Source organism: Mesoplodon densirostris, chromosome X (assembly GCF_025265405.1).
Source record: "Mesoplodon densirostris isolate mMesDen1 chromosome X, mMesDen1 primary haplotype, whole genome shotgun sequence".
NCBI lineage: Eukaryota > Metazoa > Chordata > Mammalia > Artiodactyla > Ziphiidae > Mesoplodon > Mesoplodon densirostris.
Genome location: NC_082681.1, coordinates 78,136,744 through 78,155,516, shown reverse-complemented (window position 1 = coordinate 78,155,516; position 18,773 = coordinate 78,136,744). Strand labels below are relative to the sequence as shown.

Below are 18,773 nucleotides of genomic sequence, written 5' to 3'. Positions count from 1 at the left end.
TCCCTGTGCTATGCTGCTGCTTTCTACTATATTTTAGCAGCATTAGGATGCAGGGTAAAATGGAGTGTATGTGGTAATATAGGACAAATATTTCATAGAGTGTAGCTTATTGATAACCACCACATGATCCTGTGTGATTTACATGCCTCTTAAAAATATATAGGAGCTCAGTTCATTTTGTGCTATTTTATTGTGTTTGTTTGTTTGTTGCGGTACGCGGGCCTCTCACTGTTGTGGCCTCTCCCGTTGCTGAGCACGGGCTCTGGACGCACAGGCTCAGCGGCCATGGCTTACGGGCCCAGCCGAGCGGCATGTGGGATCTTCCCGGACAGGGGCATGAACCCGTGTCCCCTGCATCGGCAGGCGGACTCTCAACCACTGCGCCACCAGGGAAACCCTTATTGTGTGTGTGTGTGTTTTTTTCTTATTGTGTTTCTTAACTTAATTACCATCAAAAAAAAATGTTTGTATGCATGTGGTTTGTCTTTGTATACCCTTCTTTTACTTTCAGAAACGAATGCAAATACATTTGTATTAAAATTTTTTAAATTACACTTTTCTTGTTAGGAGATAAAAAAATTCGAATAAAATTCCCCATCTTTTTTTAGGCATACATAATTACAATAGAAATGTGACACAATTCACACCATTATTTCACCCCTATACTCACCTGGGTCTAGGTATATACCCAGATACTGATTTGGCTTACCTCTATGTCTCCAAATAACTGAGGCGAATACAAAAAAAAAAAAGCCCAAGAAATAAAATTACTCTTAAAATAGCTCAATGAGCTTGTATACTTCAGTTACATTTCCACTTTAATCTTCCAAAATAAAAAAAAGTTTAATTGTTTTCTTCTCATTCCATGATGCCCTATTATATACCACCAGGTACTAATTTCACAGAATTCCTAATATGTTTTACATATACATGTTTTATTTATATATATTTCCATTTCTAATATCATAGCAAAAGTCAACTTAGCTATTTTAAGAATGCTTTACATATGATATAATTTTTAAAAATTTTTATGTATTTATTTTTTTTGCGGTACGCGGGCCTCTCACTGTTGTGGCCCCTCCCGTTGCGGAGCACAGGCTCCGGACGTGTAGGCTCAGCGGCCATGGCTCATGGGCCCAGCCACTCCGCGGCATGTGGGATCTTCCCGGACCAGGGCATGAACCCGTGTCCCCTGCATCAGGAGGTGGACTCTCAACCACTGTGCCACCAGGGAAGCCCATGATATAAATTTTTAATAATAATATCTAGGGCTCCCCTGGTGGCGCAGTGGTTAGGAGTCCACCTGCTGATGCAGGGGACACGAGTTCGAGCCCTGGTCCGGGAGGATCCCACATGCCGCGGAGCAACTAAGCCCGTGCGCCATAGCTGCTGGGCCTGTGCTCTGGAGCCCGTGAGCCACAACTACTGAAGCCCACACGCCTAGAGCCTGAGCTCCGCAACCAGAGAAGCCACAATGAGAGGCCCATACATGGTAACGAGGAGTGGCCCCCCGCTCGCTGCAACGAGAGAGCCACACGCAGCAACAAAGACCCAATGCAGCCAAAAATAAATAATAAAATAAATGAATAAATTAAAAAAAAATCTAATTTGTGTGATATCACAAATCTTAACTTCTTTGTATGTACTATTTGATAATTAAAATATCACTCTCTTGAAATAACAAAAATAAAAGATATACTGCAGATCTGTATTCTATTACCCAAGCTATGTCGATTCATAATTCTAAATCTTTTTAAAGTATGAGATTAAAAATCATTTTTAGTGTATATATAAATTCTGCATTTTATCACATGGGTATGTTTCTTCAACACTATCTTTTGAAAATAGGCCATTTAAAGAGACCACCATTTTTATTCTAAAAGTTTCATTCAACTTTATTTCGGGTTGCATACATGTGAAATGTGTTCTTTATGTCTAAAAATCACAATGGATAGCAGCAAAGGATTTGGGGGGAGGCACAGATTAAGGAGAATTTGATAATTTACATTGTGATTATTTTGCATACAATGGAAGAAAATTCACACTTCTCAAACCTCAAGACTTTCTTCTTTTTTTTTTTTTTTTTTTTTGCGGTTCGCGGGCCTCTCACTGTTGTGTCCTCTCCCGTTGCGGAGCACAGACTCCTGACGCGCAGGGTCAGCGGCCATGGCTCATGGGCCTAGCCGCTCCGAGGCATGTGGGATCTTCCCGGACCGGGGCACGAACCTGTGTCCCCTGCATCGGCAGGCGGACTCTCAACCACTGCGCCACCAGGGAAGCCCAAGACCTTCCTTTTTAAAGAACCAAAAATAAACTCAAGACATGTTGGCAATACTGCCCCACCCCTAAACAAACTGATTACTCTTTTCACCTAAATCTTTAACAGTTATGGCAGCCAAATATTTTGATAGTAATGAAAGTTTGTAAATTATATTTCAGTCTCTTTTTCTGGAACCCAAAGTGCATGACGCAGGGTTCTCCTAATCTTTCAGTAATGCTTCTCCTGTCAATAATTCTTCATTTTGTTTGGCAAAGGCAGTTTTTGAAATACGTCTATTCTGATATACTGACATATAACAAAATAGCACCTGCAGGAATCGTGATACTTGGTTGGTCAGTCTGACAGGGTAAATTGCATATCCAGGCAACCGAGACCTTGAATAACAAAAAGCTCCATTTTCAGAGTCCCTGGTTGAATGTTTAATTAGATCAGCAAATTGTCCATCCACATCTGGTTGTTCATAAAAGCAAAACCTAACATTTGAGCGCTCAATTCTAGTGTGAAGTGTTTACCATGGAAGTGAAAGCTGGAGCTTAAAAGATAACAGTCATCAGAACTAGCCAGAGCAAGAAAAGAACCATCTGGCACATTTGCTAAATTTCCTTCTGTCTCCCAGCATGTGATTTGTCCCCAGCACTATCCTTATTTCACAAGTTTTCTCAGCTTCTCTGCAAAGCTTATCACAGCCATAAGACCACTACTTTCCACTGAGTCACAAACTCTTGGGCTTCCCTGGTGGCGCAGTGGCTGAGAATCTGCCTGCCAATGCAGGGGACATGGGTTTGAGCCCTGGTCCAGGAAGATCCCACATGCCACGGAGCAACTAGGCCTGTGTGCCACAACTACTGAGCCTGCACTCTAGAGCTAGAGCCCGCCAGCCACAACTACTGACCCGTGAGCCACAACTGCTGAGGCCTGTGTGCTTAGAGCTGGTGCTCCACAGCAAGAGAAGCCACTGCAATGAGAAGCCCGTGCACCACAACAAAGAGTAGCTCCTGCTCCCTGCAACTAGAGAAAGCCTGCACGCAGCAACGAAGACCCAATGCAGCCAAAAATAAATAAATTTTAAAAATGAATAAATTAATAAAAAAAAGAAAGAAACTCTTGCAACCACAGGAGCATAGTCAGGATCAAAATTCAAATGATAGCACGTATACTTTCAGACACATGGACATCTGTGCTGGTAAGTCCACCGACTTTCCTTTGGATTTGATTTTTCTGCATTGGAGGTGGCAATGGTGAGTGTGGAGGGACATCATCATGACTCACTCTTGAGCTTTGCAATGTGACACCTGAGGTGCCAATGAACAAGCCATACACAGACTTGTCCACAAAGATCTCTGGGGCAACGACTAGGTCCTGGTTTTCATTTTTGGAGAAAGAGTTCTCTCCCGCTTGAGAAGGAACTGCAGAAACTTCCATGGGAAAGCTGTCCAGACAATAGGCGATGCTTCCAAAGCATACATCCCCCTCATTTCTAGGCACAGAATACCAAACGCAGTCTTGACGGGTAAGTCCAATAACTACAGGCACGTGTTCATTGTGGTGAAGATGCAAATCTCCATTCTGAGATTCTGAACTCTTTAATGAATTATTTTGTTCTCGGCACACAGTTTCAGGCTGAAGACTGTGAAAATCTTTTCAGACATCCTTCCGTGTTGGATTTGGATTGGAAGAATGAACCAGGGCTTTGAATCTCACTTCCTCCATTTTGATACACCGCTCCTCAGAGTTTGTAGGTCAAGAGACTAAGGGGTAGGACTATAGTGATGATTGACGAGGAAAGTGGACCTTATTGGTCTTTTGAGCTCTCGTATCTTTAAAGACTATTGGTGCTGAGGAGAGGAAAACGTATCCTCATCTGGCAGAGCTCCCAGAGGGTGTGCTCCCCTTGCTTTTCTGCTTTTGTTCTGCAGAAAGCCGCCTTTTTAACGTACCCATTAGACTTTCAGTCTTTGATCTATTTTGTTCTACCTTTTTCATCTTCCCTGTTGATATCACAGCTGGCCATGTCTTTACCATAGCAGCTACCAAATAAGGAATCATTTTTTCCAAACTCACTGGCTAGTGATGGTTGCTGTGCTACCATGAAATCAGTTTCTTTACTTTTATTCGAGCTCAAAGATTTCTGGAAGGTTTTACAACGAATTTTCTTCGTTATGAGTGGTTAGCTACTCCGGGTGGTGGGGGTCGATCTCTCTCTGGAATATCCCCAAACATCTGGAGAGTCTGCGGCGCTACATCTATGTATTTTTCCAGCTTCACTGAACCTTTGGAGCCATTTTCCAGCGGCAACTGCGCGGCGGCGGCGGCGGCGGCGGCGGCCAGAGCGTGTCTCCGGCTCCCTCGCCGAGCGCTGGCGCGACTGCTCTGAAGTGTGCGTTGTTTCAAGCCGCTAAATTGGTGGGCAATTTGCGAGACAGTAACAGAAAACGAATACACCATTAGCGGTATTATTATGGTGGCAAAGTTTGGGATTGCGGTGGAAGAAGCGGCTGGTTTATTTTAGGTGATTCTGAATTTACAATTGCCCATAAAAGGGAGAAAAACAAACAAACAGAAATCAGTGTGAAAGAGAATACACAAAAGCACCCCCATCAATGCCCAGGTCAGGCCTCCTTGGTTACCCTCCTCCAGCCTGAAGTGACTGTTCCCTCCTCAGATATTTATAGACAGTGATGTATTTTATCACCTTAATAATACTCTTCTGTTTCATGCTCTAGTGGCTTTTTGTGTCTACCTAACTGGGCTTCAATTTCCTTGAGGGCAAAGGTCTTGTCTTGCTGATTTTTGTGTCTCCCACAGTGCCTTGCACTCTAGTAAATGTTACTTGATTGGCCAAAGAAGATGCGTTTATCTGATAAGTCCTTCCAACTAAACCCTCCAGGTGCTACTGCTGGAAGGTACCTGGAGGGGGTTCTTGAGACTACAACAGGAGTTTTTCCTTATTGAATCACTGTGAGCCCCACCACCCAGCTTTCCACAGCAGCGTCCTTTGACTCCTCTCAGGATAAGGAAACTTAGATCACAAGTATGGATGGGCCAAATAGCCTGCCTGGCTGGGAACATAATCTGGCATTTAACAAGAAGAGTTTTACTTAATTAGCTAGCACCCACTAATCAGTAAGGCCTAAACATCTGCCAGTGGAATCTGAGAAGTCCATTCTAAAAGTTGAAAAGCTGATTTTATTCACCACAGATGGAGCACTTCTGCCGGGGGAGGGGGGAGAAAAAGGTTTTACCAGTTAAATCAAATTAAGAGAAGAGGTTGGTGCCCAATTTCCAGGAGAGTTTGTGTAGTGAACTTTGTCTTTTTCACTGCATCTGACTCGCAATTATGGATGTGATAGAAGAAATGATCAATATTACAAATTTCCTGTGCCCATATCCATAATTAACAGTATGTGAACTGTCTCAAAGAAATTGAAGCAAAATTTGAGGAATTAAGGGTGTGTTTGTGTGTAGTCAGTTGGCTAGGTAGTAGAAACCTTTTGAAGAAATTCACCGACTTGTTTTCTTAGATAAAGGACTTTTTTTTTTTTTTTTGGAAAAAAGAAGGCTCCGAGAGACACAACTTGTTGCCTCCATTGGTTTATAATTTCTTGCTGATGTGGCAAGCTACCTTAAATCCTTCCTGGAACAAGAGATGAGGTATAAATTAATACCAATGTGACAAAATGTCTGAACAGTGGACTTGAAACTGCAGGAGATCATAAAGAACTGATTTGTTCAATAAGTGGAGGCAATTTAGTTTCAGTCTCGACGTGTGGTTTAGGTAGATGGCAGATGAATCCATTTATCATTGTTGAGCTGCCTTGAGTTAAATATCACCGATTGTAACGTTCTGCAGAGCTACGTGGTGGAAATGAAGTCACAACTCAGAAGAGTCATGGATTTTGACGAATATGAATCGTCTTTAACATTTTTATGGCTGCTGCCTTTGGAGTGCAAACTCTCAGCATGTCCCCGAGTTATGAAGCATTTGCCATAATACTGTGGGCAAAACTATCCTGAACACCAAAAGGATTTGGAAATTTCGGGCTATATGGCTCAAATCTGAGATGCTTGGGTTCACTTGGCCCTGTGAAACTCTCAATCTTTTTCATCAAAGTGCTTAAATCAATGGCTGGAATCAGAATTAAGACGTGTTCTAATTGGAACCCTCTCCGCCATCGTTTTGAATCCCAGCCTTTGAAATATAACCATTTAAATTTACTTGCTCAGAATTGATTCATCAACCTTGTAACTATCCCTTTTTGTACGAATAAAGTTGATGAAACTTTTGTAGATGCCTTTGGCATTTCTATTAAAATCTACGTTCTTGGCTAGGTAGTGGACTATACTTTACCACTCTGCCAAAAATGTAGCCATCATGTGTGTTTCTTTTTCACCTTCCGCTTCGCTAGTAGAAAACTTGGACGGTCCTGCCCCAGACAGTGCCCTAGCCGCGAGTCCGGTTGACAGGGTTGCTCGCATGCGCTCTCGACACAAATCGTGTTTGTCGCAATGGGCCCTGTGCGGAAGGCTACATAGGAAAGAGTGACTTTGATTATAGTCATTTTGATCTCATAAGTGGTTACCGTGCTACTTCCGCGCTGGTACTTGATTGTAACAGAAAGTAGTTCCGGTCCGTGTTGTCTCGGCCGAGGAGCCGTCGCCGCCATTTCAAGACCGTGAGAGGTAGATGGCCAACCAGAGTTCCTAAGGTTCGGTTCCTGTACTGTTGCCGCCGCTTAAGCCTGCCAGAGCAGTGGTACGGCTGCTGCCCTCGTATTTGCTACCTCTAGAAACATTCTTGCCAGTAGTGGCGGCAGCGGGACTCGATTACCCCCTTTTTGCACTCCCTCCAGAAGCTCCAGATGGCGTCTTCCGTGGGCAACGTGGCCGACAGCACAGGTACCGGTGTCTGTTCTACCTTGGCAGACGTCCCCTTGGGGTCTCGCGCCGTCCTCTGCCTCTCATCACTCCCTTCCCTCTAGCCATCCCCATTACATCAGTGGCATCGCCGAGCTTTTCGTCGTCTACCGGCATCCGATCTGGGTTTCTGCTGTCGTCCGTTCCTTAAACATTTCCTCTCGCTTGCTTGTTTTTTGCTTTCTTTCTTGCTTTGTAATCCTATGCATTTTCTAGCCTTCTACTCTCTCGGGACGCTTCTTCCACACGTGCGCGCTTAAGATGTCTCGGAATGGACTGCATTGGAATCCCTGCCCTTCTCGCTGCCTTTCACTTGCCTTCGCCGCCGTATTCTCTCCTAATTCAGCTCACCGCCCCCTCCTCTTCCCCCTCCACGTCCCCCTCCACCCTGCTCCCCGTAGCCCGATTTGGTGGTCCTCTGTCAATCGAGGGCGGGGGTGCCGTTCCGAGGTAATCGTATCCTCACTTTGTATCACCCCAAGGACGATCGCAAGCTCCTGGGTGTGCTTCGAGTAACCTCGACGAGAGGATTTTGAAGCAGCACCCCGCCGGGCAGCGCCTTTCTGCTGTATCTTCGGTTGAGTGGCCCTGGTTTCGAATTGGAAATTTCCAGGGGTTCCTTTTGCCATCGCTCAATTCCACCCGCTGCCCCAGCCTGGATTTCCCACCCTGTCCTCCCCCCTCCCCTCCCGCAGGGAGCCACACCCTTTCCTTCGCGAGGTTGCCAGCCCTGCGGTCCACTTCCTACCCTTGGGGAGAAACCACCCTGGTGCTGGGGCTTTGGCGTTGACCATCCTGCCCGCCAGTTTCTCGCTTTGTGTTACTTTCTCCCTGTATTCCTCCGCCGCCGCCTCTGGGTTTTCCATCCCCATTCTTTAGCCCGGTATCTCTTTATTCATAGGGGGTGTATTTTTTTTTTAAGTTTTCATCCCTGCTTGAAGAGTTTGTAAAGCAACTGGAGTGTAGCTGCACAAGTGCAAGGCGGTTGCCCTTTTAGACAATTAGTCGAGAGTATTTGGTACTAAAAATAAGGAAACAACCAAATTATAGGAGTGTCCTTCAGCTGCCTTTCCATATTGAGGCTATTTGGGGCGGGAGGGAGGGGGGAATGGGCTGCGGTTCTAAGGTTTCCCACGAGGTTATTTTTTTGTTGATTTCTCAGTTGAGATGTGTCAAGGGTTTTATTGTTTTTGAACATTGCGCACTAAGAAGTGAATCTTCAATTGTCTTATCCATGATTGTAGGTAGTGGGATTAGTTATTAGTCAGTGTTCCCCTCCCTCTCAGGGATTTTTAAAGATTTAAGATTCTGTCCTAGATTCTCCTGTACTAGTTTGCCCTTTTCTACGTGTTAATTTTATTTGAGGAAGTTGTCATTTCGAGCGTTAAAATAGCAGGCGGTCTTGAAAAGTTAATAATGTCTTGAGATAAGGAGTTAGGAAGTTCTAGAGGCTTGTCTAAAATGTGATTTTCTAGTTTCTCTCAGAGATATAACCGCCCCCAGAGTTGGATGCAGGTCTCTCTGCTCTTACGTTAGTGGTCAGCTAGCTGTGCATTCTGTTAGGAAATTTACTTTGCGTTCCTGTGAATACAGTCCACTCGCCAGCTCTAATGATTGGGGGTCTAGGCTTAAATTTGAGCTTGTCACTCTGACCTTGGTAGAATTTAAGTAATTTGTACAAGGTTTCCCACCTATCTAATTAAAGCGGTGTGGTCAAATTCCCAGTAATGTATTATTAAGTAAGTATTTACAATTGATACTTAGGTAGCTTCTTGTTGCTTTCCCTCTCTGGGCTTTAGATGTATACCTTTTATCTTTATGTATCTGAACGAAGTCACTTACACACAGCAAAGTGCTTTCATTTGTTATTCTGTTGCGCTTTATCGAATGGTTTTATATTTTAGTGTTTTCCCATTTTAAAAAATCATTGCAAGTTGTAGGTAACTGCTTGGTTTACACAGGGTTGTTTGCAATGTCTTAATCCTTTAGTCAGTATCCGAGGTCTTTGGAAAATGCTAGTGTTAAACCAGCGTGGGTGGGATTTAGCTAATTTGGTCTCAGTGTGAGTTTGGGATGGTAGAGGAGCAATGTAATCTTGGATCTTTATTTAAAATGTTTGATGATCCCTTTAAATATTTTGGCTCTTGACAGATGAATTCATCTTGTTTACCAGCTGTTTTAAAAATAGCACCTTGTCCTTTAGTTTTGTTTCCGGTATGCTTGTTTCTAGTGTTGCGCTTAAAGTAATTTAAAAAAAAAAAGTCACTGCGCATCTGGTGCCCCCACCCCAGGTTAAGAGATAGTTACCAGTACCCCACCCCCCACAGATCCAACCTAGAACACGGGACAAAGTATTAAGTTTCCCAGTAGGTTATTCTGACATTATTAAATCTATGTGACCTTGCAAATCACATGTTTTATATTTTGTTTGTCTGTGTTAACTAAGGTATGAGGAATAATGTTTTGTAAATCTTTAGATGCTACTTCTGATTTGTAATTTAAAAATACGATGTATTTTGTGTCATTATGTAATCTCCTTTGGACGTAAATATTTCTGTCTGGTCTGGGAAAGAAGTTAATGGGCGAATTCTAAAAATGCCAATTCTGCACTTGATATTAACTTGGGGGTATCAGTAAGGTGCGGAACACTCTAGTGCTTTACATAGTTTCAAGCATTTTCATCTTTAAGTTTAATATACCATATTTTTACATTTTTTTGTTTGCATTTCTAACTTTTTGTTTCCCCCCCCCCCTTCCCTCAAATGTTTTGATGATTCTCCAGAACCAACGAAACGTATGCTTTCCTTCCAAGGGTTAGCTGAGTTGGCACATCGAGAATATCAGGCAGGAGATTTTGAGGCAGCTGAGAGACACTGCATGCAGCTCTGGAGACAAGAGCCAGACAATACTGGTGTACTTTTATTACTTTCATCTATACACTTCCAGTGTCGAAGGCTGGACAGGTAGGAGATGTGGGGGTGATGCTGGTGATTGCTGCCTCTGGGTGCTAAGCTTGAAAAATGATACTTAAATATTTGAACTTGAAATTTTTCCAGTACTGGGTTTCACCTGGAGCCACCAACGCACATCTGCTCTCTTGCCCACTTGTGACATGCCCAGCTGCCAGTTTTTCCTCCCTCCTTTTGTGGTGGTGGTTATATTATCAGTATGACTAGGGACCTTTTCTAGTTCTTTCCACCTACGTCTGCTGCTTTTTAAAAACTCTGTTCAGGTAATTATTCTTAGTATACATCTGAGCATCCACTCTCACCTTTGTAAGATGTGTCAGCTTGAGGGACAGAAATGCTCAGAGGTGATGGTGTATATGCTGTGGTTGGAGGTGCATATGTGGTTCAAGTTGCAGATGCCATCAAGTCATTATGATGTGCTACTTTTAGCTAATCAATTGAATTAATCAAAAGGGAAGAATCTGTGTTCTTATCCTTTTAATAAATTGTCATTTTTGCTTATTTAGACATTTAAAGGTGTCATTGAATCTTTTCAAGAAATGGAAAATGAGACTCATGCACATAGCATTTTTATTCTTGATCTTAACGATCATGGTTTACAATGAGGCAGTTTGGTAATGGGACTCTAGTTAAGAATTTTATCTCATAAGAAAAAAGAGTGTTCCAATTTGCAATCTGGAATGCCTCCACTTCTGAAAAACTTTGATTTCCAAAACTTTTCCTACTATGCGCTAGTTAAAAGATAATGTATTATTATATAATGAGCAATACACAGGATCTTCAGAAACTGTTTGAGTTGCATATGGGCCATACCTTCTTTCTGTAACATGCATACCCATGCGTGAATACTTTTCCCCTTTTCCAGATCTGCCCACTTTAGTACTCTGGCAATTAAACAGAACCCTCTTCTGGCAGAAGCCTATTCGAATTTGGGGAATGTGTACAAGGAAAGAGGGCAGTTGCAGGAAGCAATTGAGCATTACCGGCATGCATTGCGTCTCAAACCAGATTTCATCGATGGTTATATTAACCTGGCAGCCGCTTTGGTAGCAGCAGGCGACATGGAAGGGGCAGTACAAGCTTACGTCTCTGCTCTTCAGTACAATCCTGTGAGTATAATTTTAATGGTTATTATTTTCCCTTCACAAAAGCCTAGGAAGAAACAGTTCGATACTTTAGACACTAAAATAGGTTTTTGCATGGAAAAAAGTCAAGAGTTTGGAAATGTTTTGTCTACTTAAAATGGTGAAATTGCTTTGACTCAGGTGTGTGTTATGTTTTTAAAAATTTATTTTATCTAGCAAGTTATTTGAGAGCATAAAAATTATCCTTATTGCAAGAAACTCTACATCTATCTTTATAATGCTCGTAAAAGTACAGAACACATGGCATTGTTTCTTTGGGCTCTTTTGATTAAATTTGGATAACTTCTGCTATAACATGTTTGCAACGGTTAATTGATTTTCAAGGAATAGTGGAAGAAGGGCCTTAATCTGTAATATAGAATAGTTAAGATGTCAATATATGGATCCGTGACATGAAAACTCGGCTGCAAATTTTTTTCCTCAATATCCTATTCTCTTTTCTTTCTACATAATTAGAAGTGGTAGAATAGAGGTGATAGTATGCACACCAGACTTTTGATTAGTTCTAAAAATTTTTTTGTCTAAATTGCAGATGTTTTCCGGGGAACAAGTGAGGCCCAGTTGGCAGACATTAAGTTCACAATGTGTTAGGGTTTCTGAAAGGTACACAGAAAAAGTAAGACTTGCCCTTAGAACTTTTGATGTAGTTAGGGAAATAAGACAGACATAACAGGAAAGTGATAAAGAGGGAGATTATAGGAATCCAGAAAAAATTTAAGAATATGTTTCTGAGCTACGTTGTCAACATTTAGCTTTGCACCAACCCTTGAAGTGGTTAATAATTAACTATTATAGCTGCCATTTATTGAAAGTCTACTATGTGCTCAGACATTGTGCCAATCAGACGTTGGTCTTTCTTAATGCTCACAATGATCCTTCAAGGTAGATGGTATCTGTTCCAATTTTACCACTTAAAAACAGACTCAGGGGTTATGTTAACTTTCTTGGGATCAAACAGCTAGTAATGGTGAAGTGGATATTAAAAACCTGAGTCGGAATATCTTGAAAGCAAACATTGTAGAGAGAAGAAATAAAGGAAGCCCTTTTTATCTGGGTACCCAGAGGGCATCCACCCCTCAAGGCAGCCCTTGAGCACAGTTTGAAAACCATTCTGCTGTCCCTTAATCCTTATTTTACAAGTGGGAAACTGAAGCTTAATATAGTAGTTTATGCAAAGATCTGAAATCACTTTTTATATCTATTAACAGTTGTTTTTTTCCGTTAATTTTGATTGTAAAATTTTAAATTTTATTTATTGCCTTTTGTATGGATACAGTGAAAAGTCTCCCAGCTACCCTTCTTGGAGGTAGCTGATGAAACTAATTTCTTATGTATCCTTTTGGAGATACTCAATGCATATATGTGTAAATTTGAGTGACTTTTTGTAATTTTTATTGCAGTACCATCTAGCTAGTTACAGAAAGTTTTAGGGAACCCTGTATGTGCTGCCACTGGGGCTTGGACCTTGTTCTTGCCAAGGCTCGGGGCTCACTTGTGTACCTAATTGTCACAGTAAATTCTTTCCCTTTATTAATTAAGGTTGGTTCCATCATTCACTTGTTGATTGCATATACATTCACTTGTGCCCTCTTACACAGCCGTGGCCCCAAACATCTTGGAACTCTGATCCCCTTTGCTCAGGTTTCCAGTTGCCTACATGTAGTGCAGAGCAGTCATTGCTGCTGACAGTATACCAAACTGTAGGAGTATGATGAGAAGGGAAAGCTAAAGTGGGAGACAGAACCATGCTTTTCAATATCTAACCTGTTAACGGAAGCTTATCATTGTGCCCTACCAAAGAAGTAAGATAATACTAAAATAAATCATGGGACTACCCCTTGAAGGCATTGAACAGCTGTGCATTCCCATCTGGTTCTGTTTCTTCTAGTGGAAGGTGCTGCTTTATTTCTCTGTCTTTACCAGTAAGAATGAAAAAGGGACTGTGCCTACTGCCTTGATTTCACCTAAATATACCGTAGTGATCATGTTTTAATTCATTTCAGGGTATCTAGTCTTAACTAGATTTAAGCTTACTTTCAAATGCCTGTGTCAATTCAGTACTGACAGAGAATCTTGAGTCTGTTCCTAGATTGTGCTCTTGTTGGCAGTACATTGCTGGCCTGAATCACAGATGTCGTTGGCATTCTATGAAAAATAGTTAAAGAAACTCAGGTTATTTTGGTTTTGCAGTAGTGAAAAAGTAAAATGTTAAGGTGGTAGTCTTGGCAACCTGTTTTCAATAGTGTTTGTCTTTTTAAGTTAATGGTATGTCAGCTTAGAACTTATTCTGTGACTTGATTGTAGAAATTACTTTTAAGAAGTAGAGCTGTTTCATATTTTTACATTCTGAATTGGCTTCTGTAATATAGGGTGATTTAATAATTTCACTAAAATATTAGTCCATTGTATTTGAAGGTGCTGTTGCAGCTGGTAATCTTTCACATGATAACTCACTAGAGTTGCCCATGCTTGGCAATCCCTTTTATGAATTATGTATAAAATGTTCTTTGTAAGATGGCTATAATACTGAGTTGCTCTAAGGAACTCTGTTTCTGAGTCTATAGGTTTTTGAACCATTGCTTCTGTTTTGATTGTGGATGCATAGCACTGAGAGCTACTGGCATCCTGACCATCACGTGTTACTGCCATGTTATTTGTTACTGTTGCGAGTCTCAGTCATACAGCTAAACTGTAGAAAACCGTATACAGTCATCCCTAGGTATCCGTGGGGGATTGGTTCTAGGACCCCCCATGGATACCAAAATCTGTGGGTGCTCAAGCCCCTTATAAACAGTGGTGTAGAACAGTTGGCCCTCAGAGTCCACAGTTTCTGCATCTACAGATGCAGAGGGTCAGCTGTATTTCTGTCCCTCTCTGCTCTGCTTTTTGTAAGTTTGCTGTGCAAATGTCACATTTAAATACTTGAGTGCTTATTGTGTGTACAGTGCTTTGTTAGGAATTGGGGAGATGTGTTGTGGGGGGAGTTGTGGATTATAATATGAGACAGGACTTGACCCATAAAGGAAAAAAGGTGTAAGCTCCTCAGATAATTATTCTTAGGGAGTATTAATCAGAAGATTTTTTCGAGTGGATGCTTATAACCTAAGCATTCTGTAGGAAGGTAAATAGCAAGTAGACTTCCTTGGCTGAAGTGGTGAGTCAAGTAGTAACAAGAAGTGAGTGTAGTAGAGGAGAGTCAATTGGAAGATTGAGAAAGAATAGAGGCTGAGGAGTTTGAATTTAATTTGAGAGGCAATTGAGAACTACTGTAAGCTTTAATCAACCTGATTTTATTTCGTGTGTGTATATAGATGTTGTAGGTGGGGGTGTGGGGACTCTAGGAGGAAAGGCGGGAAATAAATGCTATCTCAGGAAGGGTTGTTATACAGCAGATTCTTACTCATTTCCATCTCCTTACCTTTATTTATACTATTTTCCCTTGTCTGCAATGTCCTCCTCCTTTGTGTGTTAAACCCGTACTCATCCTTTAAGGCCCAGCTTAAAATGTATTCTTTGAGTTCATTTCTTTACCACTATGTGGCTATTTAGTATGTATGTGTTTTGTCTTTCCACATAGATTGTAAGCCCTTTGAAGATAAGGATTCTATTAATTTATTTCCCTACAGTTCCAGGCATATTGTTGAATTGAATAAAGGTTTGCATAGAAGATATTAACCTAGGAATGGATACAATGGGCCGGATTTGAGAATTGTGATTCTCTTAGCAGATATTGTTTAGATGTGACTAATGAAGCAGAACTGATGTCTTAGGTTTTGAACTTTGGGGAGAATAGTGGTATCCTTGAATTTTCTGGAAATTAGTTATCCATGCATGAAGGTTTGGATTTCCAATGGGAGAATTGGATATCACTATTATATTTAATATGATATGTTTTACCTTTTTCTAAAACTGCCTTATTGATTATTTTATAGTGATCTTGAAGATAATCTATTTTTAACTGTGGGCATTGTGTTAACTTGATTTAGTATGCTGTAATGGGTCTAGATGATATAACTAAATATAGATACATACACTGTCAGTACTTGGATGGCACGCATCCAAGAGTTTATAGAAACTAGAGGGTAAAATTATGCAACAGTTGGCTAAGATGTATAGCCCATTAGGGTCATTGTTGGAGAATTATTGCAAGACTTCTGATTATTATGGCTCAGAAAAGGCATAGGAATTGGTAAAAGTCCAAAGAGGTATAACCACGATAATGAGATATAGTAGAAGGAGTTTGTTTGAACAGATTGGATTGTTCAGTCATGGTCTGCCAAAACATAACGGTAGCGCTTAAAGTTTAGGGGGAAAAAATCATACAAAGTAGATAGCAAGATTATAGAATTCATTACTTCTGAGAGTATAAATAGGGTTGAAAAATAGACTCATTAGAGGATGCTAAGTCTGTAATAAGATTAATGATACCTATGAGGATTAGTATTAGCCTTTTGTGCTTGAGGTCACGGGAGACCACCATTTTCTTCCAAAACACTAGTTTTGCTTGTAAATAAAATTATAATGTAATGGACTAAGACACTTGCCTGCTCCATGGACAGACAGATCAGGTAGCTCATGGAACTGACTCAGTATGGCCAACCGTAAGGGTGTTCTGTGGCAGCCTATTCTTTGCTGGCTGACTTTTTGTTCACTTGATGGATGATAATATACAATCATAAAAGCTGTTTATCAGTAAAATTAATCACCTGATTGTGGAAACCATAATACAGTTGCACATAGAATAGTATATATGATGATACTTTGGCACAGTTGACAAAATTTCACTTTCTAGGATTTAGTGTCAGGCTCTTCCACACGTGGAACAGTTTGGAATGATAAGCTTACTCCTTATTGCCATTGTCTTTGCTTGTTGACTGACAAGGCAAACCAAGGACAAATAAAAATTTAAGCTCACTGTTCTGATGTGTCTTTCATACTGATGAACGGACTGGTGAGTCAGATGACTAGCAACACAATTGTGCTGCTAATAAAAAGCCGAGTCGACTGCTTTTCATTATTCGCCCACTCAATTCTAATGGCAGTTAATACTAATGAGTAATCTAGTGCCAGGTGCCAGGATTAAAGCTTTGGTTGGATAGTAATCCTTTTGTCTAATAGTGAAATGAAGTCAAGTTTTCTACATAGGTCTGACAGCCTAAGGGTAGGTTTGCCAATAACTAATCACAGCTAAATCCTTTTTTCCACTATGGAAAATTTTTGACCCTCGATATAGTAGTGGTTCATCATAACCTTGAACAAAATAGTTGAATAAACATTTGATGCTTTTTTTTTTTTTTTAACGTGACTAACATTTGGGGAGAGGAGAAGCTATAGCAAGGCCTGTAGTCTTTTATCTGAAATTGGTGGGATCAAATGCATCTTAAAATTCAGAGTTTTTAGGATTTTAGAAAGATGATAATACCATATATGACTCCCAGGTGTGTCTGGAGCAGCACCTTCTAGTAAAACACATATTTCTGCAGCAAAAGGTATGCATATTCACATTAAGTGGGATCAATAAATTCTGTAAATAACTTCATGCCAGTTCAAGTCAGATTTAATCATCAAATGAGTTTTTAAAATTTTTTGGAATTTGGAATTGAGGATGAGGGGATTGTGTTCCTGTTCTTAAATTTGTCAAGCAGTCTCTCTAGTTGACAATAAAATGATGGAGCTAGATACGTAAAAGTAATTTCAAGATATCTTTGGTTGGGCTTCCCTGGTGGCGCAGTGGTTGAGAGTCCGCCTGCCGATGCAGGGGACACGGGTTCGTGCCCCGGTCTGGGAAGATCCCACATGCCGCGGAGCGGCTGGGCCCGTGAGCCATGGCCGCTGAGCCTGCGCATCCGGAGCCTGCGCTCCGCAACGGGAGAGGCCACAACAGTGAGAGGCCCGCGTACTGCAAAAAAAAAAAAAAAAAAAAAAAAAAAAAAAGATATCTTTGGTTGACAAAGCAGAGTATAATTAATGACAGAGTATCTCTGGGTTTCTAGGATTTGTACTGTGTTCGCAGTGACCTGGGGAACCTGCTCAAAGCCCTGGGTCGCTTGGAAGAAGCCAAGGTAGGTGTTTGATAGAACACATTTAAGCATCAATGTTATGGATACTTGTACTTTTTGCCAAGTCTTCAACTCTTCATTGAGCTATCTTCACAAAACAGTCCTATGAAACTGAGGAAAACTGACGGCATGAATCGCCTCAGACTAGAGCAGGGCCAGGATTTGGCATATCTGTTCTAAATCTGGGGGGTAAAGCAAGAACCTGAACATTTTGGAGCCTTTCTGCTGAGCTAGATCATCTTTATAACAGCGGGCTCTGTCATGATCTTATGTGGGAATAAATAACATTCCTTCAAATCTGAGGCTTGCCTGCTGGTGACAAGCAGAGCGCCTGTGATTTGGCTCAAGACTCCTATATGATGCAGGTGCCATTGAAAATGCTGCTCTTCTAAGTCCTTTGTGGCTTGTAAGTGGAGAAGAATTTCATCCAAATGTTACCCTGTAATACTGGCATTTAAAATTCTTATTTAACCTTCCTCCCTTCATCTTCCTCACCCTTTTTACAGTGGAAGAAAGGCTGTTAAATGATTGCAAATTAATAATTGGAACATCCTGCCCCTTCTTGTCCTCACTCCCTTCCCCAAGTTCCTTTTCCTCTTTTCCAATCCTAGTTGTCTACCTTCTTTTCTTCTTACTTCCTTCTTTTATTCCTCCCCATCCCACCTCCTTAAAAAAAAAAAAGTCAGAAGGACAAAGCTGGTTTGTTTGGGAAATGGACTGATCGAAAGAAAACTTGCCCAAGTGGAAAGGTGGCTTTTAGCATTCTGTGTTTCCAAATAATGAATTTGAACACCAGGTTGGGTTATTAAAGCTTTTGGTATAATTTTAAATTAAATTTATAAATGAAATTGTCTTGTTACAAGCCACCTTACGCAACCGCGCTGCAGGGGTGAGGAGTGGGGAGAAACCAGAATGCTTCTGAAACTCCCACCTGTTGCTCTGAGCCCCACGCGCATGCTAATACGTGGAGTGTATGCGCAGCGTAGCTGTCTGTTTGACTGCTTCATCCAGGGAGGGAGAAGGCTTTTCAGCACCATCTGATGTTAAAAGGCACTAGTTTTAAGTGCAAAGCTCATAAATTCTGCTGACACTTTGGATTAACCTTATGTAGGTTTCCAGCTAATGAATTGTAATTGATTTCAATCTTAGCTGATAAATCTAATTGGTAATTTATAGAACAAATATTTGATAAGCTTCTATTAATTGTCACCCCACCAAGCGGACAGCTAACATGAATTGCACTTCACTGCAGCTTTAGACATCGGTTTAGGCTGAGACATTGCGCCTGCCTTAGGTTGCTGACTTCTTTATTTCAGAGCTCTGGAGACACCTAGTTTGAAAAATGTTATTCTGTTTTTGTGAGAACTTAGTGAACAAGAAAATACTCTTGAGTGAAATGCAATGT

General features: G+C 41.2%; 1 protein-coding gene and 1 pseudogene across 3 annotated transcripts in view; one reads left to right on the top strand and one right to left on the bottom strand.

Annotated features, from left to right (window-relative positions):
* Positions 1 to 2,488: 2,488 nt before the first annotated feature.
* Positions 2,489 to 6,945, bottom strand: LOC132481657 (suppressor of cytokine signaling 6-like; annotated as a pseudogene).
* Positions 6,932 to 18,773, top strand: part of OGT (O-linked N-acetylglucosamine (GlcNAc) transferase) — a 37,254-nt gene continuing 25,412 nt past the window's right edge. For 2 of the 3 annotated variants that reach the window (XM_060088024.1, XM_060088026.1), the window contains exons 1-4: positions 6,932 to 7,177; positions 9,978 to 10,158; positions 11,030 to 11,273; positions 17,303 to 17,371. In XM_060088024.1, the coding sequence (XP_059944007.1) occupies positions 7,141 to 7,177; positions 9,978 to 10,158; positions 11,030 to 11,273; positions 17,303 to 17,371 (531 nt within the window). In that variant the 5' untranslated portion in view covers positions 6,932 to 7,140. The remainder of the gene's footprint in view (positions 7,178 to 9,977; positions 10,159 to 11,029; positions 11,274 to 17,302; positions 17,372 to 18,773) is intronic. The other variant, XM_060088025.1, reaches the window with a different exon arrangement.